General features: G+C 39.7%; 1 protein-coding gene across 2 annotated transcripts; it reads right to left on the minus strand.

The window, feature by feature from the left end:
* On the minus strand, nt 1-27,294 carry LOC133170341 (alpha-1,6-mannosylglycoprotein 6-beta-N-acetylglucosaminyltransferase B). 2 transcript variants are annotated; one of them, XM_061303179.1, is made up of 17 exons: nt 26,133-27,294; nt 25,575-25,687; nt 18,959-19,103; nt 17,157-17,266; nt 15,545-15,618; nt 15,300-15,467; nt 13,862-14,026; nt 13,008-13,177; nt 7,133-7,264; nt 5,925-6,058; nt 5,166-5,296; nt 3,998-4,153; nt 3,746-3,892; nt 3,486-3,602; nt 2,070-2,144; nt 1,060-1,331; nt 1-431 (listed from the first exon to the last, which is right to left on the minus strand). In XM_061303179.1, the coding sequence occupies exons 1-17, from the start codon at nt 26,192-26,194 to the stop codon at nt 233-235; spliced, it is 2,370 nt and encodes a 789-aa protein (XP_061159163.1). In that variant the 5' UTR covers nt 26,195-27,294; the 3' UTR covers nt 1-232. The 2 variants fall into 2 exon arrangements, with proteins under 2 accessions (XP_061159163.1, XP_061159164.1); XM_061303180.1 differs by lacking the exon at nt 1,060-1,331 and having other exon boundaries at nt 217-431.
* Nucleotides 27,295-27,333: the final 39 nt, after the last annotated feature.

The following is a 27,333-nucleotide window of genomic DNA, read 5'->3' on the forward strand; positions in this document are numbered from 1 at the left end:
TCAATAACTTTCATATGGTCCTATAGCACACACGTAAACCTTTCGACTGAGACTCAAAGCCCGACAAATATAAAGTACAATCATGCAAGTCCCTGAGTTTTTTTTTTTCTTCTTCTCCATCCAGATTGTAAAGGATTTATTTCACGGTGGCTCATGTCAAGACGTTTGAGCAAGACCACAAGTTACCCAGTCGGAGAGAATCTCCTGGGATAACAGAAGCAGGTGTCGCCAGTCACAAACAGTCTTTACACAAGGCCACCTGGCCATCTCGATAGTCTCTACAGGGACAAAGGCGTTGGTATTTAATGCTGGCACCTGCACAGCTGAACAGCAGCGGGTCTTGCTGCAGGCTACATTCTGCATGTTCTGCTGAGAAGGCGGGAAAGAGGTGATTCATCTCCGACTCCAGTCCTGCACATTGGAAGTCCAGCCTTGAAGAAAAAAAGGTAGAGGACATGGTGTATTTGAGGAAAATGGATTTTTTTTTTTTCTTCAATCTGATGGAAAAATATAAAGGTAGTACGACATGGTTTTTGATGTAGTTTATGAAGACAGATGGAAAAACGTCCAATGGGAAACCGTTTATCAGGTGCAAGGTTATACTCAATGAAAAGACGAGGAAAAAACAAAGAATTGATTTGAAAAAAGAAAATGAAATAAAAAGAGAGTGGGGGGAAAAAAGCATGATTGACTGAAACTACATGTTACATTTTAGCTAGCTCTAATTATTGTGAAAATGTCCTTTGTCATCTTTTGTAAATTGTAGTTAATCACACAATACAGTGTGACCCTTTTTTTTTTTTTTTTATTAAATCTTGCACTTGAAAAATGCTCCATTCATGAAAAAAACTCGAACTAAAACCAATAAAAGCTAAACTGAAAGAAGCACTTTTTCAAAAACAAAAAAAACCCCAAATGAATTAAATTATAATTAAACGGGAAAAAAATCAAAACAATGATAGTGTCCTTTCTGCTGCAATGCTTCAACCTTCTTGATTTTAGATCCTAGTCATATTTTTCTGCAAAACATAGTATCGAGTAAAAATCCACACATCTTACGCATTAAAGGCTTCCTTAATGTTGATGAAGCGATACAAGGCAGGTTCACAGATTAAGCCCGCATCCTGGCAGGCCTTCACACACGACTCTCCCTGCAACGAAGCCAAGAGCTGCAGGGCACCCAGGGGGGGCCAGGATGTGTACGAGGTGACGTTGGACGCCCAAGTTAGGCCGCTGGAGTTGGGCAGCAACATGAAAGGAGCCAGTGGGCTACCTTGCCATATCCTCGAAGCATTTGCTGGAGGAAACGAAGCTTCAGGAGAGCAAAAATCCTACAGGTGCACACCAAATAACTCTGATCAGCCGTTACAGTGCCAACACATTGACCTGCCGGTGAAAATAAATTCCACGACTGAGTGATTACAATTTGCATATTCAAATGAGCAGCTTGAATAGCATCTGGGCAACCCATAGGAGAAATAACAAAACGACCATGACAATACAAAAGGTGCTTGATATAGCTGACAAATGCTTGTCAAATTTTCCCATGTGGTTATTCCAGCCAACAACAAATGAGAATTAAAGATGAATTATGCTCCTTTGAGAGCCAAGATTAGATTCCCTCCTTCCAGCTCCAACTATTCATAAGACTCAGGTAATAACATTTCTCTGACATGTCCCTCTGGCCTCAAGAGCCGTTTATTAAAGCGTCTCCGGCACCTCCAGGCAATAACTAGTCTTCCATTCTTGCTCTACCTTACTTAGAACAAAAAGGGGTAGATTTTTTTTTTTTAATTTAAACTACTAACATGTTGAGGAAATCGTCCAATCCATTGCTTCAATGCAAAAATAAAATTGTATCCAATATGATTTTTTTTTTAATAGCCATTCATTTAATCAGACACAAAAAACAGTGTTGACTGAATGATTAGGAATTACAAGAATAGAAGTTTGAAAATTTCATGCAATTTTGAGATAAAATGCTATGGTGTCTTTTTTGGAATAATATCCAAAGACTTTTGTGGACAGTCACTTTTCTATTTTTTTGCATTTTGCGTATCTGGACCCACCTGGTTCTGAATATAGGCATGGACTCTTTCCAGCATGCCCTCACAAGTGTACTCGTACGGCAAAAATGGCTCCACCTGCAAACACAGATGAAAGAACACTTGTTTTTCTACAGAACTAAGCCAATGTAATTACTGTCACCGAGCAAGGTAGTTAATCAACACTGACATATTCATTAGCGTAATTGTGAAAGGCTTATATCGTTCCATGCGCTTCACATTAAAATCAATGACCTAATACATCACGGGGGGACAGCGTTGAAAATTGATTTCATTATTTTAGTGATGACTTCATCAATATGTCAGAAACATAGATTAAAGTGATGGGTCATTCTGGCTCTGGCTTTGGATATTTGGAAATTGAACAGGATCAATAGTTTGGCCTTTTTACTTTTTAATTATTTTTTTGTAATGCTCACACCAGCTCAGAAGTGAAAGTGTGTTGAAAAGTCCCCAAAATATTACAAAATAAAAATTGTAGTTGGGGTGGCTCCAGTTATCCCTATAATTTTTTTTTTTTAAATAGCACAACTTTAAACGGAATTGAATTAATGTTTACTGGAAATCACTGAAGTTGTTACAATCCCACAGTTTTCAATTCAATTATAAAAACATATTTTAGTCATATTGGGAAAAACTCACAACCTTCAGCTATTTCTTGATAACAAGTACAAACATCTTATTATGCAAACTCATTATATCTCGCGGCTCATAACTTCGTATAGCGACATGATTTATCGGGGTTGCTGTCGCAGTGACTTTTATCGAGTTGTTTTAATGAAGTCCAGGCGGTTATTTGGTTGTCCAGCCCTTTGACCTGTTGTTATGGTACTCTCAAAGGCTTTAGTCGCAGCAATTAGGCGATGGAGCTGGTGAAGCAATTACGCAGTTAGCCTGATATTTCCCGTGGGAGTTCGTAGAGACAACGGCTCAAGTTGGGTCAACGAGTTCGTTATTTTCGGATTTTTTTGTGAAAGAGAGAAGAAAATATTTTGCACAGCCTGAAGTCTTTACTGCAACTATAAATTGCATCATACCTGTGTTGTAAGTCTACTTCATTGGAAACGCTCTGACAAATTAGAGCACCGCTGCCACCTACTGTGGTGGATGTGCAATTACACTTCATTCTACTAGGGGGGGGAAAACTGAACTCCAGACTGATATATTATAATTTTCATGTAGAAATGCTGTCAAGCAATCAGCCATGCCAAGATGTCAGCCAGCAAAACATTTTTTTTGATATTTTCTTATGACGCAACGAAGAGCTCTCTGTTACCGGCTTCAAAGTAGGTCAAACATGAAGAAGAGAATCAATTTCTCATTTTCTCAACATATAAGTGCGATTAGTACAGTCGAAGATAATAATACGTGAGGGTCACAGATGGGTTGCACGAGCAAGGGGTGAGTTTGCAAACGTACGTTACTCTTTACGATGTCACGGATGGCTGCGTCGAACTCTTCGGAGTTATTAAAGTCCACTGTGATGACGTGCGGCTTGCCGATGTACTGCTCTGCATAGGGATGCTGAGAAGACACCTGAAAGAAGGACAGTGGCCTACCAATGATGAAATTGTACGAAAAATAAAAATCATTACCTCGCTGTACATCTATAAAGTGTTTTGTTCAAAGAAAAAAACGGTGTTTTATGTTTAGAGCCCAGAGCATGAAGGTGTGCATACCTCCCTGGAGGTGGGCTTCCCTCTGAAGAACTCATGGTTGAGAGAACTGTGAGGAGGGCTAAACTTGGGCTGCAGAAAGATGCAGCCATTGGCGATGGCTTCCAAAGGAGCGGGACCTTCATATGGGAAGCCGAATCCAATGAACAGCTTTTAAGGGGAAATGAATAGCAGAGAGAGAGAGAAAGAAAAAAAAAAGATGAGTCAGGAAGCCATACACAATGCATTCACTTGATTTTCATTTCAAAGTTTCACCTTAGCCTTCCGAAGCAGCTGCTGCAGTTCCTGCTGAGGGAGAAGGCCGTGGTTCTTCACAAAGGCGGGTACCTCTGGGGGACGCTGTGTTTCATAGTACACCGTCCCATGGATCTCCATATGGCGATGCAGGATGGATAGGAATGTTTCCTTACCCTTTTGAGTCATAAGATGCATGACTTCATTTATTTATTCCATTTGTTTCCAATTCATCCATGCTTATATGTCTGCTACTTTGTGACACAGTCTGTTCCTGAAAACCTGAAAATACTTTCTTGTCGAGAAGAACTAAGTGATTCATTCATTAAATGGTGTGTCCCAATACTTTTGTCTCCAAAGCTTTGTACTTTGCCTCTCTGCTGCGAGAAGTTAAACTCTCCCAACAGGACTACAGATCAAAATATAAAAGTCGAGCCAAATACCCAAAAGGTGTGCTTGAGAGCAAAAGGCTTTGATGGATTGCGCGAGTTAAATCGAAGTTCAATTGACGTCGATAATTGTCGAGCTATGCGGACAAGAATGACTAAAATGCATTCTGGGTTGAAAAGTGATTCTGAAGAATGTTATGAATGATTTACTGTGGCTTCAAGTTATAGATCATTTATAAATGTCATATGAATGTAACGCCACACAAGACTGAGAAAATATATGAGGGGGGGGGGGGGGGGGGCGCTTGAGGCAATGTCTCCCAGTCTCTCGTCAGCAAAGGCATCTATTTTACAAAATCTCACAGCACACCAAACAAAAATGTCACAAAGGGGATGATTAATAAATGAGAAGGAATTACAGAGAGCATTAATTCACGTCGATTTAAAGAGGTGTCTATAAGCTTCGTTTACTTACGTGAAGCTAAGAGCGTCGGTGGTCGTGATACAAGTGAGGAGGAAAAAAATAAATAGTCATTAGTGAGAAGAAAGACAAATCGCCCTTTGGGATTTTAACTTTGAAACTGTAAAGAAAAAAAAGAGCTGCAGTTGAACAAAGAGGATTCTGGAGAGAATGTGGCTTACTTCAAAAGAACTTTCAAAGAAGTGACTCCGAAATAAAAGAATTAAATGTTCTTGCAGTTTCAGAGTTTTTCCAGTTTCCAGGCGGAACAACTCGCAAAACTTCTTATCAACAAATCACTTTTAATTATAGGACTATAAGAACTTTTTTCGTTTTTTACCTTCCACATGCTGACCTCTTTGCCATAAACGACAGCCATGTTGTTCACTTTGCTTTTCTGGATGCTCAGTCTTGCAGTATCATTTAATTCCTCTGCCACAAATCCCATAAAAGAATTATCTGGGGTGTGAGCTGTAACAGGAGAAACGACACAATTTAGGCTGGAGCACAAAACTAATATTACTACGACAAAATTGATGGATGATTGTATCGTTCTGAAATGACAAGATATATATATTTTTTTAATTTTAAAATGGAGATTGAAAAATGCTTGCAATATATCAATGTTATTAAAAATGAAGCCGATTTTAATATTTTACCAAGAAAACTGAAGTCCTTTGTGGGCCACCTAAAATGAAACGACGGGGCCAAATCTGACCCCCCGGGCCTTGAGTTTGACACCTATATATCTTGACACTAGGAAGCAGGCGTAACTAGCAAACAGTGTGAAGATAAAAACTGAACAGAATCCTTAACGAACACTTAATCGACTGATTGATTACTATGCTCGTTCCCGTCGGTAAAACAGATTTTAATTTTGTTTTGGCATGCGTGTGCATGAGTCAGCGTGAGTGTGGACGGGGAACTGCTGGCCACAGTTGGCGGCTTGACGCATCGGCGCAGAAGCAGCTGTTCTGTGGACGCCCTCCAGCTCAGCTCGTAGCATAGCGACAACTCACAACGCACCGCAGATGTGCACACCTTGAAGTATTTGTGGATGAGTGTGAGTAATCCATATCACATTAAGATAGCCACATACGGAACATGGTCATGTACTGTTGGCTGTTAAGGTTCCAGTAGCCCCAGTTGGTTCTGTAACCATGCAGAGTGGCATATTCCTCGTGGTTGTAAGCCGGCTCCGTGCCAAAAGTGTCAATCACACGGATGTGGCACCTAGAGGGGGAGAAAATATGAAGTGGAGTTATAATAAGAATTTCAGATGCTTGATAAATTGATGACTAAAAATAAATGCTGTCCTATTTTTTCCCCCATCAGTACAACACAAAACAGGAAATGCTTCAGTATTTTGATTTGTGTGTGCATCAGTCTGCCTATCCGAGACATTTGGAGCAATGAGGTCAGTAATTAAAGTAGTCACTTTGTTGACTTAATTACAGATTTGTTTTTATTCCGAGGTTAATTGTAGACAGGTTGCACTCTTAATTAAATATATTTATTTCTAAAAAAACAGAGGCCAGGACTGAAACGGGCAAGAAAGCCTTTACAATTTTTGCTTCATCAGATTTTTAAAATTTTATTTTTAAAATCAAATATTGATAATATTGTAAGTACGCTTACCACAACGTTTTTTTGTGTATAGCTTGGATCAATGAAAGTCATTCTAATATGATTGACAAACGCATTTAAAAAAAAAATCTGTGTTGCCATAGTAACCAGTCACAATAGCAGTCCATCCACCAGAAAATGAGTCATTTCATAATGCTGATTATATTGAAAAGCATAAGCCTTGCACCCAACTGCCTTTTGACTGCTCACATAAAGAAAGAAAAAAAATCCACTATTTTTCATGGCATTTTCAATTACCACTATTTTGAAGTACTGAAATCTAATTGTGCATTTCATTTCAAATGGGCTATAAGAGCCAGCGAGATCAGCAGTAAACACAAAATGATCACACAGGGAAGCCTAAAATCAATTGATGTAATCCAATTTAAGAAGATTGATCAGCGCACTGCCCACAGCCATAATCAGTGTTGGGCCTCTAGAGAGAATGTAACTTACAGTAGCAATTAACAAATAGTATCTCACTCTCTGTGTGACATTTTAGATTGCTTGCATTTTCATTTGTTCTAGATTATTATTTTTAATTTACCTGCAAAGTATCTGACTCATAATGAGCAAGAAACTCCGTAATTAATCCCCCGGTGTGATCAATAAGCAACATCAATTTACCCAGTATGGGTAAATCTTAATAAACAACACAGGTAGGAAGCGCAAAACACTAACTTGTGCTTTTTTAGTGACAGCCCCATGTGCTGCTTCATCTGCTGGAGGCCGTGGTAGTCTGTGTAGATGAGGTCAAAGGGCAGAGGGTCGGTCAGAGGGCAGCTTCCTTTCCCTGGAGGGACACCCAAAAGCCTGCACACAGGATATCAATATTGAAGTTGATTGTGTTGTCTTATTATACTTTTTTTTTTTACTTTGAAGGAAAGTGTGTGTGTGTGTGCGTGCGAGTATGAAATCATCCTGGGTGATGTATAGATACAGACACAGGCAGTGTGTTCAAAGAGTAAAAAATTAAAAAAAAAAAAAAACTCCATTGCTTTGTGAAGCATGTCAGTACTCTCAGGAAGATGATAGTGAAGCTATTGAAGCGTACAAACACAGCGAGCAAGACTCGCAATAGGGGAGTCAGCCAATTTGTCCACACAGCTTGGTTTTGGATCTCATAAGAACACACACACACACACACACACACACACACATACATATTATCTGTGCAACACTGACAGCACATCTTTGACGGAACACCGGAATGACTGCTTTCAAGTATTATTTCTGCTCGACGCGTTTGTCACGACGCCTTCATGGTGCTTGTCACATCATGCAAAATGTTGCGACAGTGTTTTGTTTGCATGTGCATTGCAGCAATATAACAAGGCATGAATGGCACTTGGTTGCACACAGATGTCTTCTCAGGTTAAAATAAATGCCATGTGACACAAATTTGCTTATTCCAAGTAGATCATTGAGAATAATACTATAATTAAACTTGATATTAAATTTACATTAAATGATGTTATATAGTATTATTATTTAATAATATTATAGATTTTATTAAATTCGATATGCATTGTAAAACTGTCAAATATTCTGCCTGTAATTCATCTCTTTATTGCTATAACTGTTGCGAATTTCGATTTTATTGATGACATTTTTTTTAAATTAATCAGCTGATTAGTCCATTATTGGAATTATATACCTCCGAATCTGCCCAAGAAAATCCAAATGGGTTAATAATATAATTGTAGAGCAGATTACGGGACAAAGAAAAAGTTGGCGAAAAGACATGGTGAGGGAAAAACTCCTCGGCAAGTCCAATACGCACTACATACACAATGCATGATGGATTAATTATACAATAGGTATGACAAAGATGTAGCACCTGGATTTCTCCATGACCTACTTGAGTGGTCTATAATTGAAGAGCATCTAATCAGACACAAAGCTACTTCTGCATGCACGCAAAGCTCGACCAGTCCCAAATAACACCCTGGGTGGTTGAAAAACAAATTTCCTCAGCAAAGTCGTCATGCTACATTTCACCTAGTAACGAATACACTCAGCATGACGGTCGCTCATTATTCGCACACAGCGATCGGTGCAACTTGGTGGCAGGTGGTTGTCGACACTAAATGACACGAATAACAGGAATGTGTCGGCTAATGGCACTTTAAGTTGCACTTTCGTCGATCACAAGGTAGACCCAAATGGATTTCTGCACTTAGGCTAGTAAAGTGCCGGTCACACCAGCAGCATTTGTGTGCTGCTATATAACCCTAGAAGACACGCCCCTTTTTCAAATACATATAAGCCATCGACTTCAGCAATGACCAATTATCTTAAAATGTTGCTCATAGCTGAGCAGCACTAATGTAAGAGCACATGTATTCCAGGAAATAAGATTGAAATGTTGCCCCCTAAGAGATCCACTGATGCTGCAAGAGGTGTAATTGGATATATGCAAATGTGATAGTAAAAGGATTATAGTGCGAGGAAGAGTTGTTAGTGTGTACACACTAACATCTATTTCCCCCCATAGTGAGACCTCAAATGATGAAATGAGTGTCGAATTGTTTAATAAAAATTCTATGAGCTAATTTTCTGTGTTCAAAGTCTGCTTTATTGTCAATTTCTCCACATGTCAAGACACATAAGATAATAATAATAATAATGCTAAGATATTAATAAAAAATAATAATAAAAAAATAAAATAAATAATTTAATAAAATAAAAAACAATATAAAAAAATAAAAGTTAATAATGTAAAGATAATAATGTTAAGATGAATGCTGTGAAATCAGAAACTTGTGACGGCCTTGACTTATGTATTATATAATGATGAATGAGGTGCGTAAATGTTATCCATTAGGTGACAATATGCACTCGGTTAAGGTTAGAGAGATTCTATATATGTCCGTATTAAATCATCGGGGTGAGAAATCAAATTTTAGAGAGGAGGCGGGGTGAGTTGACTGCAATGCACAGTCAGCAAGTCATTTGTATTCTCGCCATATTTCATTTTTCTCTCTCTTTTAAGAGCGCATTGAGTATGAATACCTCGTTTTGTTAGGTAGAAAAATTCATGAGGTAAAGACGCGAATGATGTTTTTGACGTTAAGATGGATTTAAATGTCGGGTCTCGGTGACAAAGTGCTCTCAAAAACAAATTGGGCTTTCTTTAAGAGGGAAAAATGTCGATACACAGCTGATGGTAGAATAAATGTTTGTCCACCTGTTGCCGTTCATACAGCAGAATAAGTCATGACAAATTAGGGCGCGTTTTTAAATAAATAAATAAATAAATAAATATTTATAATAAATAAATCGTTATAATAAGTAAATATGTATAGTAAACAAATAGTTATAATAAATAAATACATCAATAAATATTTTGTAGCCAAAGCTAAAAAAAAAAAAAAAAAGGGAGGTAAATTGCCATCTACAGTTTTTTTGGTTAGGACAGAGTTTGGTTTCATACAAGAGTTCTCACAAGATTGCTGCAGCTTTTGGTTCCAATCATAAAACATAAAAACGGAGGTAAATAAATCAGAATCCAGCAAGGTGAGCACATACGCACCGGCCACCAACCCGAGACTGCCGCTATAACGAGGATCATCATTTAATCGACCTTTCTGATTTGACACCTCATTGTCTCTGGCCCAACCCGACAAGCCGACTGATTACCCATGCGTTTGACACACTGATATTTCTAAAAATAAATCCTTAGTTACTGTGACACTATCACACACTTGAGAAAGTGTGACCACTCCTGATACCTTCGAGGAGCCCGCGGAATAATAATTGAAAAGCCATAGGCAAAATGCAAAGCAGCACTCACAAGTGAAGAAGGGGATACAAAAGCAAAGAAGACGAGGTTAAAAGTAGCTCCTGTGAGGTGACGCGGATTGTCTTCAGACTATCTCTGGATGAACACATTATATTTGTTTCACATTAATTATCTATTCTTGCTCTGCAGATACAAAACAAACACCAATGATGTCATCATCACCACTCTGAGTTACTGAGAGGCTTCATCCTCCTCACATCTTCATGCTGCTCCCCGCATGACTCAACGCCAAATCAACATCCAAGATGAAGCTTTCAGAAATAGTGCACCGAGGCCAAGAAAGCAGGCTCTATTCATCTATTTTCTATGGGACTTCTACTCTTCAGGGTCGCGGAGAGCAGGAGCCGATCACCGCCGACATTGGGTGAAATGCAAACTGCAGCCTGGAACGGTTACCGATCAATCAAACGGATACAAATATAGATGGACAACCAGCCACTCCTTGCACGGAAGCTGAGTAAACAACTCTTAAAGGAATTTCAACCATCTGCCTAAATCACAGATGTCAAATTGATCAAGTCTATTCGATATTGCGCAATAGATGTTTCTATTCAATCAATCATGTGATAAATGTGCCGGTGGTTACTGACAAAGTGACAATTTGATATTCCTTTGAGAGGCTGAGAAAAATTAGGTGCTGCCACAAAGGAGGGGAAATTAATGTTTCTCTACTGGGATCAAGATTATTAATCAATAGGACATGTCAAAAGCAGATAAAAGGAAAACAATTGAATTATAGAGCTAAAGATGCAGACAGAGTTGTGGAAATGTGGCCAGTCTTCCTCAGAAATTCTGGGCTTGAATAAAAATAAATCAAAAATAAACCTCGTATCAAGGAATTTTAATATACGAGCTGCCATTTTGAGCCTCTTCTTAAAACTTGAGTGGGAAAGCTAAGAGTAGATGTAAATAGATCCAAGCCCAAGGGACTCCGTGGGAGCAAAACCCACATAAGTCGATTTAATAGCAAGTGGGCGGGCAAGAATATGAAATCGAGAGATAAGTATACATATTACTCAATAACAGTCATGGGGAAATGGATTTGGAAATGTTGCTTATGATCATTTCAAAATATATCCTTTACAGTACATAACAAAAAAAAAGTCAAGTTGACAAATATGGCGGATGCTCACAAACAAAAACACACTTATTAAAAAGATACACAGTCATATTGCCCAGACTTTCATTTTAGCCGAGTCATAAAATCGGAAACTTGAGTCCGACTCGTATCATTCGAGCCTCCGATATCTAAACGGACACCGCATCCCAAAGAGGTTGACAAATCCATTTGGCTTCGATTTCAGCCTCCCCATTATGTTTTCCCTTAGGCTGCACATTTTATTTCCTGATGAATATCAACTCCGGAGCAATGCCATGCAGCCTGCATCTAGAAATGTATATTTACTAACAAGCTCTCCACTGTGTATCTCCAAAGCAGAATCTGCTGACACACACATACAGACACACACACATATCACACACCAGCAGTTACGATTTAACGACGGCTGCATGTTTCTTTGGCGTTTCCTTTCCGGCTGCACAATTCAAACGGCCCACTTCCATTATTGGAAGGCATCGATAATGCGGCTTTTTTTTTTTTTAGCTACAGGAGTCATTTTGTGTAAACACAGATTGCCACTTTAATATGAATCGGAAAAAAAAAATAGGATAAAAACAGGCAAAGCAATGGTTTGCGATTCTGAAGAATTGTCACCATCTCGCTCCCAAATGAGTTACCCCTGCCACGAGTCAATACATCATGACATCAATTAGTGAGGTAAATAATGGTGAGGCCAGCTTTCCCCCCCACCTCACGGATCTCCTGACTCTGCCCTTATCAAAGCACCTTTTCTTCCCAGCCTGATATTTAAGCTCAAAGGGCAGCACAAACTCATTAACGCCATGGGCTCTTCTCGACAGTACTGGATAGTTTGCTCGCTAACAAGCACACATTATCATCAGCCTGTCTGCATCGACTTCTCACCGCCCACACAAAATCAAATATTGCACACGGGCCTTTTCCCAAAGGTGGAGAAATTGTCAATTGGGTGAGAGTGACAACGGATCAAGTTTTAAGTTTTGAAGATGAAACTCAAGAAATGCCAGTTTACTCGGAAGAAGTGTCGTGCGTGTGTGTGCGTCTGGTGACAAGCGACAAGCCTGTTATCACTCTGGAGTCGCTGAGCTGCGGCAGAGAGGAGGTGCATAAACTGCAGTGATGCTGTCAAGCCCTCCGGGGGAAAAAAAAATACAGAAAGTCGGAATTATCAACACCGGGCAAGTGGGAACAAAGGTGATCAATAAAAAAAAAAAAAGGATGCGAGATAGCACCGTGATTGTGCTGTTGATTGCTTTGAGAGAACACCGAATCATTTTCTTTGAGTAAACAATGTGTGAGACCGAGTTAACGATCCTCGCTGTCACAAATTGTTTAATAAACACCCGCGGAAAATTATTTTCCAACTGCAGAAAAAGCAGCACATCATTTTAGACTCGAAGGTAGTGGCGGGCTGGTCGATAGGGATGCTGGGTTGAAACAAAAAGGTGGGGGGGAGGGAAGGGGGTGGGTCACATGGTTCACAGAATTACACAGGCGGTTTTGGAAAATTCCCCCTAAATTCACAATCGGTGCTAATGAAGTTACTGAATCGAAATATTTCCAGACAATTGTACGTTTCCATCTTTGAGGAGGGAACGACCTCATTAAAAATCGCTTCCTTAATGAACATAAATACATGTGTGTGTACTTACCCGTGGAGCTCCTTGACAGAAACGGAGATCTTGAGGTCATGTCCAAGCACATAGAGAGCGGTGAGGATGTCGGCCCACTGCACCATCTCACCCAGCGGACCCCCTTTCAGCACTTTGGGGCTGAACACATCGCCGGACTCCTCTGTCAGAAATCCCACGTGGACGAGAATCTGTATTCAGAGGAATGGTCAAGCGCGAGCCAGGGAAAGACAAAAAGTCTTTTTCTTACCGTTACTACAAAAAAAAAAAAAAACTGGGGCTTTACGATTTTTCCCTCTTTCTCTTTTTGTTCATTTAATTTGACTTTGGCCACTTTGTATTGATCGCTAGTCAATCCCAGGGCGCTACTGACAACTGCTGACGTGAGAATAAACACAAGAGGAAAATCCATCTTAACAAAAGGATAAAAAAAAAACTCCACACTAGAACGGTTCAAGCTGAGATTCTTGATCTGAACAATCTCACACTCCATCATGATTCCTGATTGCAAATTGTTTCATGTAAGTGACCACTTTCACACTAAAAACACTCTTCAAACACTATTACAACAACAAAAAGTGGGCTGGACCTTCAATAACTCGACCGCTACAATGCTATCAAGAAAAGTGAGCCGATTTAAAAAAAAAAAAAATGATTGAAACAATTTAACTAAGGCTCAAGTCTCTCACTCCAAAATATGCTTGATACAATTAAGTCAAAGAGTCACAAAGCAGTTATGCTTGTCCCAGTGGTTTGTTTGAACAGTATTAAGACACTTGAGTGAAACCAAACGAGGCACTTGAAGTGTCGTGTCATCTGTTCGTGGAAGCGCTTGAGTACAGATTCCCTTTTTTTTTTTTTTCCTCCACACTTACCCGCTTCTCATCCCTCCAGTGGCTCCGCAGCTTGTCATCAAGCCGTCGGGCAGCAGAAGCCCACTGCGCTGCCAGCCTGCGTATTCGTCTCTTCATGAAGTTTAAAGACTCTTTCCCGGTGCCCACCTGCTCCAGCAGCGCGCCCGTGTCAAACCGGAAAACAGCCTGGAGGAAATGAGCCATTGTTAGTGGTGGAACTGATTAGTTTTTTTTTTCTTCATATGCTATTATTTTATTTCTTCAAGCTTAATTTGAATAGTGGTGGAGGAAATGAAGCTTCAAATTTGCTTCATGAACCAGTTTTTTTTTTTTTTCCAGCTGTCATAACTGCTGTCTTCACTAATAAAGTTGATTATAGTTTTATTCATTTTTAATACATATTCATATTTTATTTATTTACTTATTTTTATTTAATGCATTATGAACTGTCAATCATTTTTTTCATTTCTACTTTAAAAATGGCTTTTATGCGAGATCTCATTTGAAAAAAAAATATTTTAGTACCTCTGGAGGCCAAGGTGCCTCAATAAATAAATTGAATAGTGGTGGGAGAAATGAAGCTTCAAATTTGCTTCATGAACCAGTTTTTTTTTTTCCAGCTGTCTCATAAGTGCTGTCTTCTCTAATAAAGTTGGTTATAGTTTTATTTATTTTTAATACATATAAATATTTGATTTATTTAGTTAAATGATTTTTATTTCATTTAATGCATTATGAACTGTCAAACAACATTTGCATTTTAAAACCGCTTTTATGTTGGATTTCTTTCGAAAAATAAAATATTTTAGTGCCTCTGGAGGTGCCTGAATAAATACATGTAAATACAGCGGAGCTCCTCCTCCACTCTCGCAGTGACGCTAACGATGAAGAGCATGGTGTGTACAGCAAATCCACACGCAGAGCACTCAAGGGATGCATCCAAGTGAGTTCAGCCGGCAAATACAGTCGAGCGGTGTGCTCTGCAGACTGACTCCGCATCAAAATTCATTGTGGAGGCGACACAATACTCTGGGGAGTCGACAAACATTCATGCGAGAAGAGAAGGCTAAACAGGGAGCTGGACCTTTAGCAATCATTGCACTTGAATGCATCATTTGGTCCGAATGGAAAGATGGCGTGCTGCATATTCAGCACTGCCAGGATCTTATCGATCATATATGAAAGCGACGGATTGGTTTAACAAGTGATAAATGCTTCGGCTGACCTCAATAAGTTAAAAGCATACCCCAGAAACACGCTGAGGTCCAAAGGTATAGGAGAAGCGGCGCTATGTTTAGTATTCCGCTCTACTTCATTTGGCTTGACATTTTGAAATATCCCCTCCCCGACAGCTCTCACACTGGGAGCGCTGTTCCCAATTGCTTATGCTTTTCAAGACAAAGATCTTTGCAGGGGTAATAAATACCATCCCATTACGTCTGCTGCTTTTGCTCCATACTTGTTTTCTGGGTGGAGGTTTCAAGGTGGGTGTCGCAGTTTGGTTCCTCCAGGCCAGTGGGGGGCAGAACCACTCCACCTCACTCAGGTAGATGAGAAAAGAGCAATCGGAGCCGTCGACTCCGTAAAAGGCGTAGCACGGGTCAGAGGTCCAACGGGCACGCATCCACTGGGAACACAGACAGAGAAATATATTTGGATTTATTTGTGAGATCATTTCAAATTGTTTGGGAAGTCTACACTTACGTCCATCTTGCCGGCGCAGTCTGGGTAATGAGGGTCTTTAGGAATGTCACACTGTCCGAATGTTCCTTCTTTAACTGGAGACAAGAAAAGTGGGCGGTTAACAGAGCTGGCGCGCACACACACACACACACACACACACACACACACACACACACACACACACAACATCCCTCGACCTCGTTTGAGACGGCGTCAAAGGATGTTTTGATTTTTCCACCAGCTTTCTGTGCCTCGTTCTCTGAAAGGAATGTGCTCAGAGAAGAAAGGAGATGGAGATAAATATTCGACAGAGGTTAATGTCAATGACACAGGGAAGCGAGGGAAGTCGCATTGAAAACTGAAAGACACCAACACGTTTTATTCGGCGTTTCGGTGGCATGCCAGTCGAACATCATATGAATGACTGAGAAGAAGTTATCTGTTAAGTGATCCTCAGCGCTGTTACTGTTTGGAGTTTAGATTTTGTGTGACAGATGTCACGCCTTTGTGTTCTTCTTGCGAAGAACCAGTGAAGGAAACTCTGGACTGCTTTCTCTCTTAAGCTTAACTAACTAGCAACCAACCAGCTTGAATTTGAACGTCTACTTAACTTGACCCAAATTCTTATTAACTCATTCACTGCCAACCCAGTTCATATCTTTGACGTCTATAACCGTCGATGGCACTGAATGATTTAAGGTGAATTATTTTTCAAGGCTGGATTTCCCATAGGAGTACCTAATATTTTGACCTCTTCCTTTTCAACAAAGACAAACGAGGTAATATGTGTCGCTGGCAAGCTCATGCTAGTTATTGCCCTTACATGGCTCACGTGCTTAATGACCATGTCAGCTTTTATTATCCCTTGCAGTGTCCTCTCTTTTTTTTCCCCTTCTCACTTAACTCACTCTGTCTTTATCCCACCACACCTCCTTCCATCTCCATCCATCCTGCTCCTCAAAGGCCCGGGTGAGCCCAATTAGAGGTGCAGTTGCAGCTTCTACCCCATCCAGCATCTCATCAGTCACAAGGTCTTATTAGCACGATAGAAGCGTGACTTGAGAGAAAAAAAAAAAAATTTCCGCGCTTGGATCAAGCTCATTTAAATGTCGTCAGACATGACGACACATTAACGAGACTGGACTGCTGTCGCAAAAAGCGGCGAAGATTAAAAAAAAAAACGGGATGTTGCTTTGTAGCTAACGTAGAAATTGAAAGTGACAGCTAATGAAAACGCTGACAGAGCCACATCCTATTAGCTCGGAGGTCATTCATCATGGTGATTTAAATAGCCTTGCTTGGGTGTGTTGTGCTGCACGAATCACCTGAGTGCTTCCACTTGTGACATAAATGAAGGGTTCGCTATTTGAATGGGCAATGTGTCGTGAATAATACTTGTCATGTTTTGTGAGCTCAACCAGCGAGTGCAAGTTACTCATAAATTGTGCATTGGAGACCATTTGAAATTGACAGCTTGGCTTGTGTGGGCAGAGAGAGAAAGTGTTTTCCAAATTGCAAGGATTTGAAATAGAAGGGTGGGATTCATCTCAAGGGCTATAGCTTTTATTTGACACTTTCAAGAGATGTGCGGGACAAGTGTGTGTGTGTGTGTGTGTCTGAATTTCAATGTCACCTCTTTTGCTGGCCATACTGCGTTGTAGAAGCTGCTCCACCCTGCCTGCCATGTCCGACATGTTTTGGGCTATGGCCTGGATCCGTTCCACCAGACCTATCGGCTGAATTCTGACACACACAAGTGAGGACACACAATCACATTTATTATTTCATAGTCATTTCCGACCTCGTAAGAAGAAAAACAGCTTGGTGTCTCCAGATTCTAAAAAAAAAAAGTTTAGTAAATGACATAAATTGTTTTTAATTTTGTAGTTTTCTATTGGGACTGGAAAACAGATCTGAAGAAGCCTTGATGCATACAGTGAGTGTATTTGCAATATTAAATTGGATATCTCAAAAGCATAATTCTGGAATCCATTATACTTACAAACCAATTTGTTCGCCATATTCATTAGTCAATTATTTTTCTTTATCCTGCTAAATTCCACAAAAAGATGAACTGGCTTTTGAGGATGTTGGCCTCGATAATATGAAATGAACTTTTTAACTTGTGGAAGAGTGGGAGTATTAAAGTATTCATAAATACCACAAACCTTTTCACCCAGACAAAAATAAAAATGTTAGCAATTTGTTTTGGAGAATTTCTTATCGGGTAGTTTACACACTATTGAAGTCCTCAGTTACCAGACTGTCCCTTTTTTTTTCTTTTTCACAGGCTTTTTGCAACAAGCTATAAATTGTCTGAACATGGCTCCTCTCCTTTTAAAGAGTTCTTTTTAATGAGCTCTCTCGCTTGGCTTCTCTGAAATTCTCTTCAAAGTAATGGAATGGTGGTTCCGTTTGGTTCTGTGGGCGCCGAGCTCATTTGCATAACTACATTCGAGCCGAGCCTAAACTTTTATTCCTCCTCACTGTTCCGGAAAGATGTGATAGAAAAACATTGTCCTTTATCCTTTGGATCAACAGATTAGCAAAAAAAAATGAAAAGTCATTCACGGGGAGACAAAAAGCATAACAGACACAATAAAATACACACACACACACGTAAAAGCGATAATGTAGAAACGTAACAGCTGCGTCTCTGAGGTCGCCGTTTATTAACCGGCTTCGTCAAATTAAATGGAGGTTGGCATTATGATCATTCGGAAAATTAGAACTGCTAAATTGCTAGCGCTTTGCTATTGCAACATTTATCATTTGGTCTCTAAAGTGCCAATTAAATGTTCATTTGAAATCTACTCATTCTAATTCAAAAGGTATTTTGCAAAGAATTAATAGTCTAGTCTGAGCTGCACTGAATTTGCTGTGTGAGAGACAAAAAAAAAATTGGAATTCATGATTCCCTGTGGGGTTCTTAAATTTTTCTTAAAAAAAGCAACCGTGCATCTTTTAGTTCATTTCAGGTCACATGTTTTACTACTTTCCTATGTACCCCCGACAAAAGGTGATTACGCAATTGAGTGCAAGGATGGAATAAAGCTCGGAAAACATTTTAGCAGGGCGGAAATGGGGAGTACTGTATATAAAGAGCAAGGATCCTCCTTTACTCAAACCCACGAGTAGATTTGAGTATGAGAGGTCCGTTGCTGTGGCAACCACATTCAAATCTGGGTTGGCAGCTCCAGCACTTTGTTAAAGACCAATACTCTTATTGTTGGCTTTGGCTTGTGTTGTGCTCACCTCTACATAGCGGTGAACCCCGACTTGTTTTGTATCACTCACAAAAGACTAAAATGACAAAGAGGGATGTACTTAGGGATTAAACTCATCCAATAGCTGCCTCGTTAAAAAGTGCCAAGGCGGCGGAAATATTTGCTCCAATAAGACAAAAGGTGTCCAACTGAGACGGGCCAGCTTTACCTGTCAAGAACGGAGGCAAGTTCATCCAGTTTGTGGCTTTCAGTGGTGTTACCAAGTCTAGACAGAGTGTCTATCCGCTTCAGAATGACTTCCAGCATGTCACTGATTTTCCTGAGCACACCTCGAGATTCTTGACCACCAAATACTAAGAAGAAGAAAAAAAAGCAGAGGAGAAAAATGACAGCTTGCAAAATAATCAGGGAAATGGAAATCAGCAAAAATTAATGTGCGTCTTCCTTTAAAAAAAACAACATAATACAATTAAACCCAGGAGAATTAGTAATATTAATTCATTTTAATATATAATAATTATTATTCTATTATTATTAGGAATAAAATTATTTTGATAATTACTGCAGCTAAAACACACGATGCCATTTTATTTCTATATCTACTCTTCTGTATTATAGTGCAGCTTTATTTTTCCCCCTCCATTACTAAATCAACATCTGACTGGGAGTCAATGTTCTCACAGAAGGAAGTGAAAAGGCAGAATCAGCAATTTATTCTGACAGTATCGCTTTTGCTTTCTTGCTGGACTCAAATAATTAATGACCCGAGTGGTGGTCTAATGCTGTTAGCAAACACCTTGTCAATTTATTGGCCCTACAGCAGCACACAATGAGGTCGAAAGACTGCATTGCGATGTGTCGAGGTCCGACCTCAGCGCTGTTGTTTGATCACACTAAGCTCCAAACGCTAATTAACACCTGATAGCATCAACAGGCAAGCGAGTGAGCATCCTTGGAGCTAAAAAATAAATTAAAAAGATCACAAATTAGACCAAGCAGATAACCTTGGTGCATCCTTCTGGAATTATCCGATTTTTTTCATGTTTTCTCATAGTGGAAAACAAAATTGAAACTAAGCACGTTTTTCCTATCTCAGAAAATATTGTATAAAATATTATGCGTGACGATTCTAACCTTTCAACGGCAACACATGGACATGGAAAGTCGCCTTAAATCTCCAGTCAACAGAATATGCACCAAAAAAAAAAATCCTTCTCTTTGTGTACAGTGTCGAGGAAAAAAATCCAGTCAGAAAACTTTCATAAGTCGTTCAGCCGGTAAGCGAAAAGTGTTTTGGAGAGCGCGTCGATATATTTTACTTACACCTTTCAAATCATTGCTGGGATATATGCAGTCAAATAGGCCGAGCGAGAACCTCCTTTCAATAATTCAACACTGACAACAATTTTTCATTTCCATAGAAAGATGAATTTCTGTTCAGACAGCTTTGTAGCAATGCTTTAACATTCACTCTGAATCCAAACAGGAAAAGGGTCAAGAATCCAAATAGGACTCAAGTGCTGCATGGTAAAAATGGACAATACTGTACTTTGAGCACGCTGTGCTCAATTATTTTTCAGAGTAGCTCCTCTAACTTTAAATATTGGAGCTCCTCGAGAAGGATTCCAGATATTTGCTATAAGTTGGTCTCTGAGCTGCAGTGCTGCAGTAAATCGAAAAAGCCTCTGGGCTAAAGTGTGGGAAGGAGAACTCACAATTCTTCACAGTAATACTTCTCATAAATCACCATTACTGAGACCAAACACCCTTTCTACCGTTTTTTTTTAGACCCTTATGGTTGCAATCAAGTTTTCATTAGGTCACCGTTCATTCGTTGCTTTTTTGCCTCCTGGGAAACATTGTGTTCCTTTACTCAAAACCGTTTGGCTTTTTGTGTCCATGTAGCATCGCCGGCGTATGATTGGCCATCTGACAGTTAATAAAGACTTTAAATAACAGTAGCTAATCTTATCTAACGACTTTGCGGCAGTGCCACGGCACCATTAATATTAAAGGAGTTCCCGTATTAAACCGCTGCGGCTTGGTGTGTGTTCTCGGATCGGCCTGCTGCCAAGGTAACCGAGTTGTATGCAAAATCTGGAAATATGCCATCAACACCGACCAGCCACAACATTCTGACCTCCTGCCAAATATAATCATACAAGTTGTAAATGTGCCAAGCTGCCTCTGTGTTTACAGCTAACAAATGTCCATTTTTTTCCCCTACATTTTACAATATACAATACCGTATTTTCCACACTATAAGGCGCACTGGATTATAAGGCGCACCTTCACTGAATGGCCCATTTTAAAACTTTGTCCATATATAAGGCGCACCGGATTATAAGGCGCACCCATTTTAAAACTTTGTCCATATATAAGATCTATAGATTTGGCCCGCGGGTCGGACTTTGGACACGCCTGCTGTATTGTCTTAATATTGGTCCATATATAAGGCGCACCTGATTATAAGGCGCACTGTCGGCTTTTGAGAAAATTTGAGGTTTTTAGGTGCGCCTTATAGCGCGGAAAATACGGTATACACCATTAACCTACGGTCGTCACTTTCTGCAGGCATAAAAAGCAGGATTATAATTTGACACTGAATTAAAAAAATAATCCCGTTCTTTCAAATTCTCACAGCGTAAAACAACCACTATCTTGTGGTCAAGATTGGAATTACACGCAAAAGTAAGCCAATTTATTTGTCACGGTTTCACACAAAAGTGCATTCAACATTATTCTCCACCATACCTCTCCCAGTCTCCTTCTCATCAGGTTACCATCCGAACGCACACAATCTAAAACTTTTCCTGTGCTTTCACTCCTAATTTAAAGATTCATTACAGAGGAGGCTGATTGAGATCTGGCAGTGCCGGATGGAAAAGCTATCAGAGCAGAGAATGACTGTCCCTGAACCTCAGTGCAACTCCGCCTTCTTATTTTATCTGACAGCTTGGAAATGGAAACAAGCTCGAGTATTTAAATAGCTTCGATCAAAAGTCGCTGATGTCTCCCGTTATAAGTCTGCACTATTGTTTGGTTGTATTTTATTAGATTCCATGACAGAATTAAAATCATATTGTCAATTTGTGCTTGGAGGAAGATTCGTTAGATAAAAAAAAGAAAAAGTCCAGACACAATGCTAGGCTGATAAAACTCGAGGCTATTAAAATATAACTCATTTCAGCGCAGTGTGTCGCGGCAAACAATGAGGATATGAGTTATTACGGGGTTTCATTCTCTTTTATGCGCTCGCTGCTCACATTGTGCCAAACCAGGACAATATGAAGATCATTTGCATCTGCGTATTTCCTGTTTCCATAGCAAAACAAAAAAATTTTTTTACATGTGTGCAAAATACACAGACGAGGATTGCAAATATTTTCTCAAGCAGGACTTGTCGGGAATTTCCTGACCCACTTTCACTTCAAACAAACAGATCAGAGAATTAGCAATCAGTTATTGATGATTAAATGGATTTAATTGATGAAAAGCTGAAACTATCAAATAGATTTTGTGCCACACAAAGTGCAGCTTTTGGATTTCTTTTGTTCTGCAGCTAATTTAGAGAAAGCATTGCAATTAGGTTGTTAATTTCCCACCGGTATCCTCGTGAGACAATTTAAACAAGTGGCACAACTTACATTGATACTCTGCGTAAATTTAAACCAACAAATTGTTTTCAGTGTGAAATTAAGGAAGAATGAATCCAGATTAGGCTTGTGCAGTTTGGAGTCGTCAAGCTTGATTTGGATTGTGTCTATGATGACACCAGGTATAAAAATAGCTTGATATCAAACTACAAAATGACAAAAATTCTAATCATCCAGTTACAAAATAAAGACATACTTGGAAATACATTGTATTTTTTTGGTTTTGATTAATAGGAGTCATCGATCCATGCCAAAGAAAAATAATTTGATTTATTGGGTGGAAATGATTGTTGATTAATCACATCTTGTAATATGTAAATGAGCTGCTAGATAACCTGAATAACCTAGAAATATATTACTGCTAAAGAAATTAGCTTCGGTTTGTACGCCAGTAATAGAAGTTTGAGAGTGGCACATTAACATACTTTTAGTGTCCAGGATAAGTATCACAGGGTCTTGGTGCATTAAGACCCTCAGGTTAAAAGAACATACTGAAGGTGGTCTTCAAAAGTACCTGTACATTTCTGGAGCCTTTCAGATAGCTCGGATCAAACGTCCTTAATGCTTCCCACTCTGGTTGAAAATGTATTCCGGTGCCACTCTTCTGCTTTTTCACATCATTAGCCGCTTGCACTTTGATGGGGACGTATTAAAGGAAATAGAAATACGTTCGTTTTATTAGTGGACGGGATACAGCTCGGCAAGCTTGCTGGCTTTCCAACTGTGACATAGTGTGAGGTGTTTCTAATATTTTGCCTTCATGTGAGATCTATTAGTCAATGGATTTTGAAAAGTCATCATGTTAAGGTTTGAAGGAGAGACAATCCCCGCTCTTACAAACTAAACGAGATTTCTAAGCTCGGTATTGAGCAAAAAAAAGGTCAACTGTTGAAATAGCAAAAAAAAAAAAAAAAAAAAGAGCATGAGAAATCATTTCAGATTTTTTTCCCACCTTCGTGACCTATGAACTGTGCAACTCAATAGATTTTCTTTTACCACATTTTTTTTCAAAAGGCAAAGTAAAAAATAAACAACTGGAATAACAAGAGTGCACAACAGCTAACTGGGAACGTGACTGTGTTCAGGATTAACCAATCAAATTCAAACTCGTGTTAAATAGGAGTCGGCACGCACGTGTCATTATTTTAAGTGTCTCTCGTTAACCTCAAATATATTTCAGATGTCATCGAAGGCTTCCACTGACATTATTATTATTTTTATTTTTTGATTCAAATTATTTTTAATTTGTACTTTAGAAGTCTTAAAGTTGTCATGCCAACTGTTCATATTTACTCCGTCTAAGCCTTGGCCCCAGTTTGAATTAGAAAAAAAACAAAAAAAACACGACGCTGCCAGTATCAACTTCACTGTGCTGTTATTTCAGTGGTCTAAAATGATGCCCGAAACGTTCGGCTTTGGTTCTATAGCTTAAACTAGTTTGCTAGCTTTTTTTCCCATATTATTAGAAATGGTTTTAAATGAGTCAGACCTCTGCAGGTTGAATAGATACTGGAAGTATATGCGGCGCTACTAAGACATGTTTATCAATATGTTTACACGTTGACACGTGAAGCACACGTGAGGGTTTTCCGTACATAGAGTGATCTTCCATGGCGTGAAGTAAGGATGATTTTAATGAGCTAAAGGCCAAACAATCCTTCCCCTGACGATAGCGTGCGGGCGCTAAATTAATCAGACAGCTCTGCTGTCGTTTACAACCCACACTTTCACAACTCTGCATATGGGGCTTCATTAATGAGCAAGAACCTTTGAATTGTTTTTACGTAAGAGGACTAAGTGCACATCACTGGAGCTTCCCTTTGCTTACTGGACTTAAAAGTAACATTGCACCAATTATTCACCCAGCCATGTAAACTCATGAATGGTATCTGGAAACCAAAAAATGGATGATCAACTATACCATCACAAGTGATAACAGCTAAATAAATTATACCAATTATTTGGTCAATAGAAGACAAATGGACTGTGATAGATTGAGGTGTTGCTCACAGCTTTTTCCTGCCAGGGGCTATCAGCCACATGAGCTCTACACAATGTCAACAACATGCCCGACACTGATAAAAGGTGAGACAGTGGGGGGGTGGGGGGTGGGGGGGGGCGAGCAGCCATTCTCCCAATTGGCTCATGCTGTGGCCATTTATATGCACAGGCACAGAGCGGAAACACTGACGTGCTTGGAAAGATAACACTTTACTCTCTCAATAACAATTTTAATGTTTGGGTAGATTGCCAACAGTAACTTGTCAGTGTGATACACAAGAGTGTGGTCTTGTGATGAATGTAATTTACATACAACTTCCTATTTCAATCTGCGGTAATATTGGTATACGATATGAATGGTTGTTTCGCTAAAACGCTATAAATCTTTTTTCGTTATGAGGAAAAAATGGTCATTATTTACCAAGACCTTAAAATTTAACTAAGGTCCTGGAAGTCACAATTCAATGCCTGTGAAGATTTTCGACAAAAGTTAAAAGAGCCGCTACATAATAAATAGCTTGGCAAGATTAATCTTTGTTGACTTTTAATTAGTTTTGGGGAAAAAAACAGGTCCCAACATTGCCTCTAATGGGAAGATTTTCTCCATGACTGTGCCGATGCGGATTGTATCAGTATCCATGGAGACGGAGAAAAGGTCTATCTCGCAAGCTCTGTTGAAGTTCAGACAATATTGTCAAAACAGGTTATGCCGGGGTCTTTTTTTTAATCCTTGTGGCATTTGCTTTATTTCTAATGACTTTTTTAAACATTAACATGCATTATCCTAAAAAGAACTTTGTAGAGGTACTTTTCATTTTGACAAAAAAGGTGAATTTGCAAATTCATCTGAAATTGACCCGCTCCTCAAAATGAATAAATTGCTCTTCGAATCAATTCTTGGAGTTACACAATTTCTTGGGCAAACTTGGCTCCATGATTTTCTTCTACCAAGTCCCATTCTGGAACACCGGGTGAAAATGATTGCGCTCACGTCGCCTATTTCTTAGCATGGATCAAAAACCGAACTTGATGGCTTCGTGATGAACAAAGCAAAGGAGTCTGCCGGCCTGCTATGCAGCAATCAAGGAAGCAGCGTCATGCAGAGCTCAGCGTGATGTTGCTCGTCTACAGACATTCTAGACACTGGCGTTAGAACTGCAGGCCTACCTTCTGCCCGTGTGGTGAAAGGGGAATCGGAGGGTCGCTTGGCTGAGAACTGGCCCCCGAGAGAAGTCATTAGAAAGCACAAACTGAAGAAGCCAATCCCTGCCACGAAAATCCTAAAGGGAAGAAGACAGCAACAAAGTCAACATCACATCTGAAGAAACAACGTACGCAAAAAAGCCTCGGGAATTTTGATTCCTGTCAAACATTAGGTCCACTGTGAGATGTTGACACTGCACCGATGGACCTACGTGAACCACTTTTGTAATTTCGCATCTCTCATTTAGGAGCTACTAATTAGATTTTTTTTTTCCATACAAATGCTCTTAAGTGCAAATACTGATATAAATGTTTACTGGTAACAGCAGAAGTATTTATTCCACACCAGCAATCATTCTTGGAGCAGACAACATAACAAAAAAAATCAATCACTAAGTCAAATTGGCAGCTTTGACTAACCATAACTGTTCATATAATTCCTAATTTCTTCCCATCTCATAATTTCAACAATTAAAAAAAAGGAACAGCTGCACGTAATGACCTCATTGGCTTTTTGCTTACCTGAACGGTTTGTAAGTGAGAAGACATCTCCTCGTCATCATGGAAATGTCGCTGCTCATCATTGTGCGCGCGCGTGTCCATTCACCGTGCGGTGTGTGCGGAGGAGCGCAGGACTCGAACGCATGACTTTAAATCGGGCAGGTGGCAGCCAGAGTGTCCCTTAAAAAAAAAACACACAACTTCCTTCCACGCTTCTCTGCTCTGATCCACACCACGCCGGTCGGGCTGCAACTTCTTCTTCTGCTCGGTGTCTCCGGGTGACGCTAGATCCACCTCACGCGGTATACTGCGTGAATATTAGCATCCAGTGTGCTCCGGGACCTAGAGCGGTCTGCGGAGGGCATGAACACCACACGACAGGCGTGAAAGAAAAACACTGGAGCCGGCTCGTAGCGCCATCTAGCGAGTCATACTGTAAAAGGAGAGCAAACATGACAACAAAGCGAATATAATTTGTTGATTCAAGGCGGAATGTGAGACAACTAGGTCAGCGCACATGCAGGGCTGTTCCAGTTGTGTCCTTGAAATAGAGCAACATGATTCAGAGAAAAAAAAAAAAAAAGTATTAAATTAAAAATGAGCCGTAAAGCAATGCCAGCGCTATTGCTCATCAGCAAACTTTGCCACGTGACTGTGTTATATTACTCATGCTGCAGTGTATATAATATTACAAATTAGGGGCAACAGTAAGCGTGGGGTCCCGCTGTGGAGGGAAAAAAAAAAGTTAATTAGGTGTTGGAGAGATGTTTGTTTGCTTCCAGACAACTGTGAAGGTCCCTTGAGCAAGGCATCAGATGGTTGGATGGACGGGCAGACTGACAGATGGATGGTTATCACTATATAATAATAATAAATGAATAAATAAATAATATTAATACTGGAAGAAGCATCTAAGATTAGGGCCAGCGCCGTGTACGCATCCAGCACCATGGAGAGCGCCTGCGGAGACTGTAAGCAAACAACGCTTTGTCCCCGCCCCCTACCGGTCAGATCACGCATTGCAACTTTCAGTCGTGTCAATCCAAATCGGAATATTTACGCAATAGTTTGTTAACTGTCGTTCCCCTTTATATTTCTGATGAACGGAAAGCAACAATTGAATATACTTTCACTTTTGTATTCAAGTACATTTCAAAGAAGTGCCTTAGTTTCACTTTTACTTGAAAAGCACGCCATGTTGTCACTGCAATTTTTTATTTTC

This window comes from Syngnathus typhle, linkage group LG17 (assembly GCF_033458585.1).
Source record: "Syngnathus typhle isolate RoL2023-S1 ecotype Sweden linkage group LG17, RoL_Styp_1.0, whole genome shotgun sequence".
In the NCBI taxonomy this organism is placed as follows: domain Eukaryota; kingdom Metazoa; phylum Chordata; class Actinopteri; order Syngnathiformes; family Syngnathidae; genus Syngnathus; species Syngnathus typhle.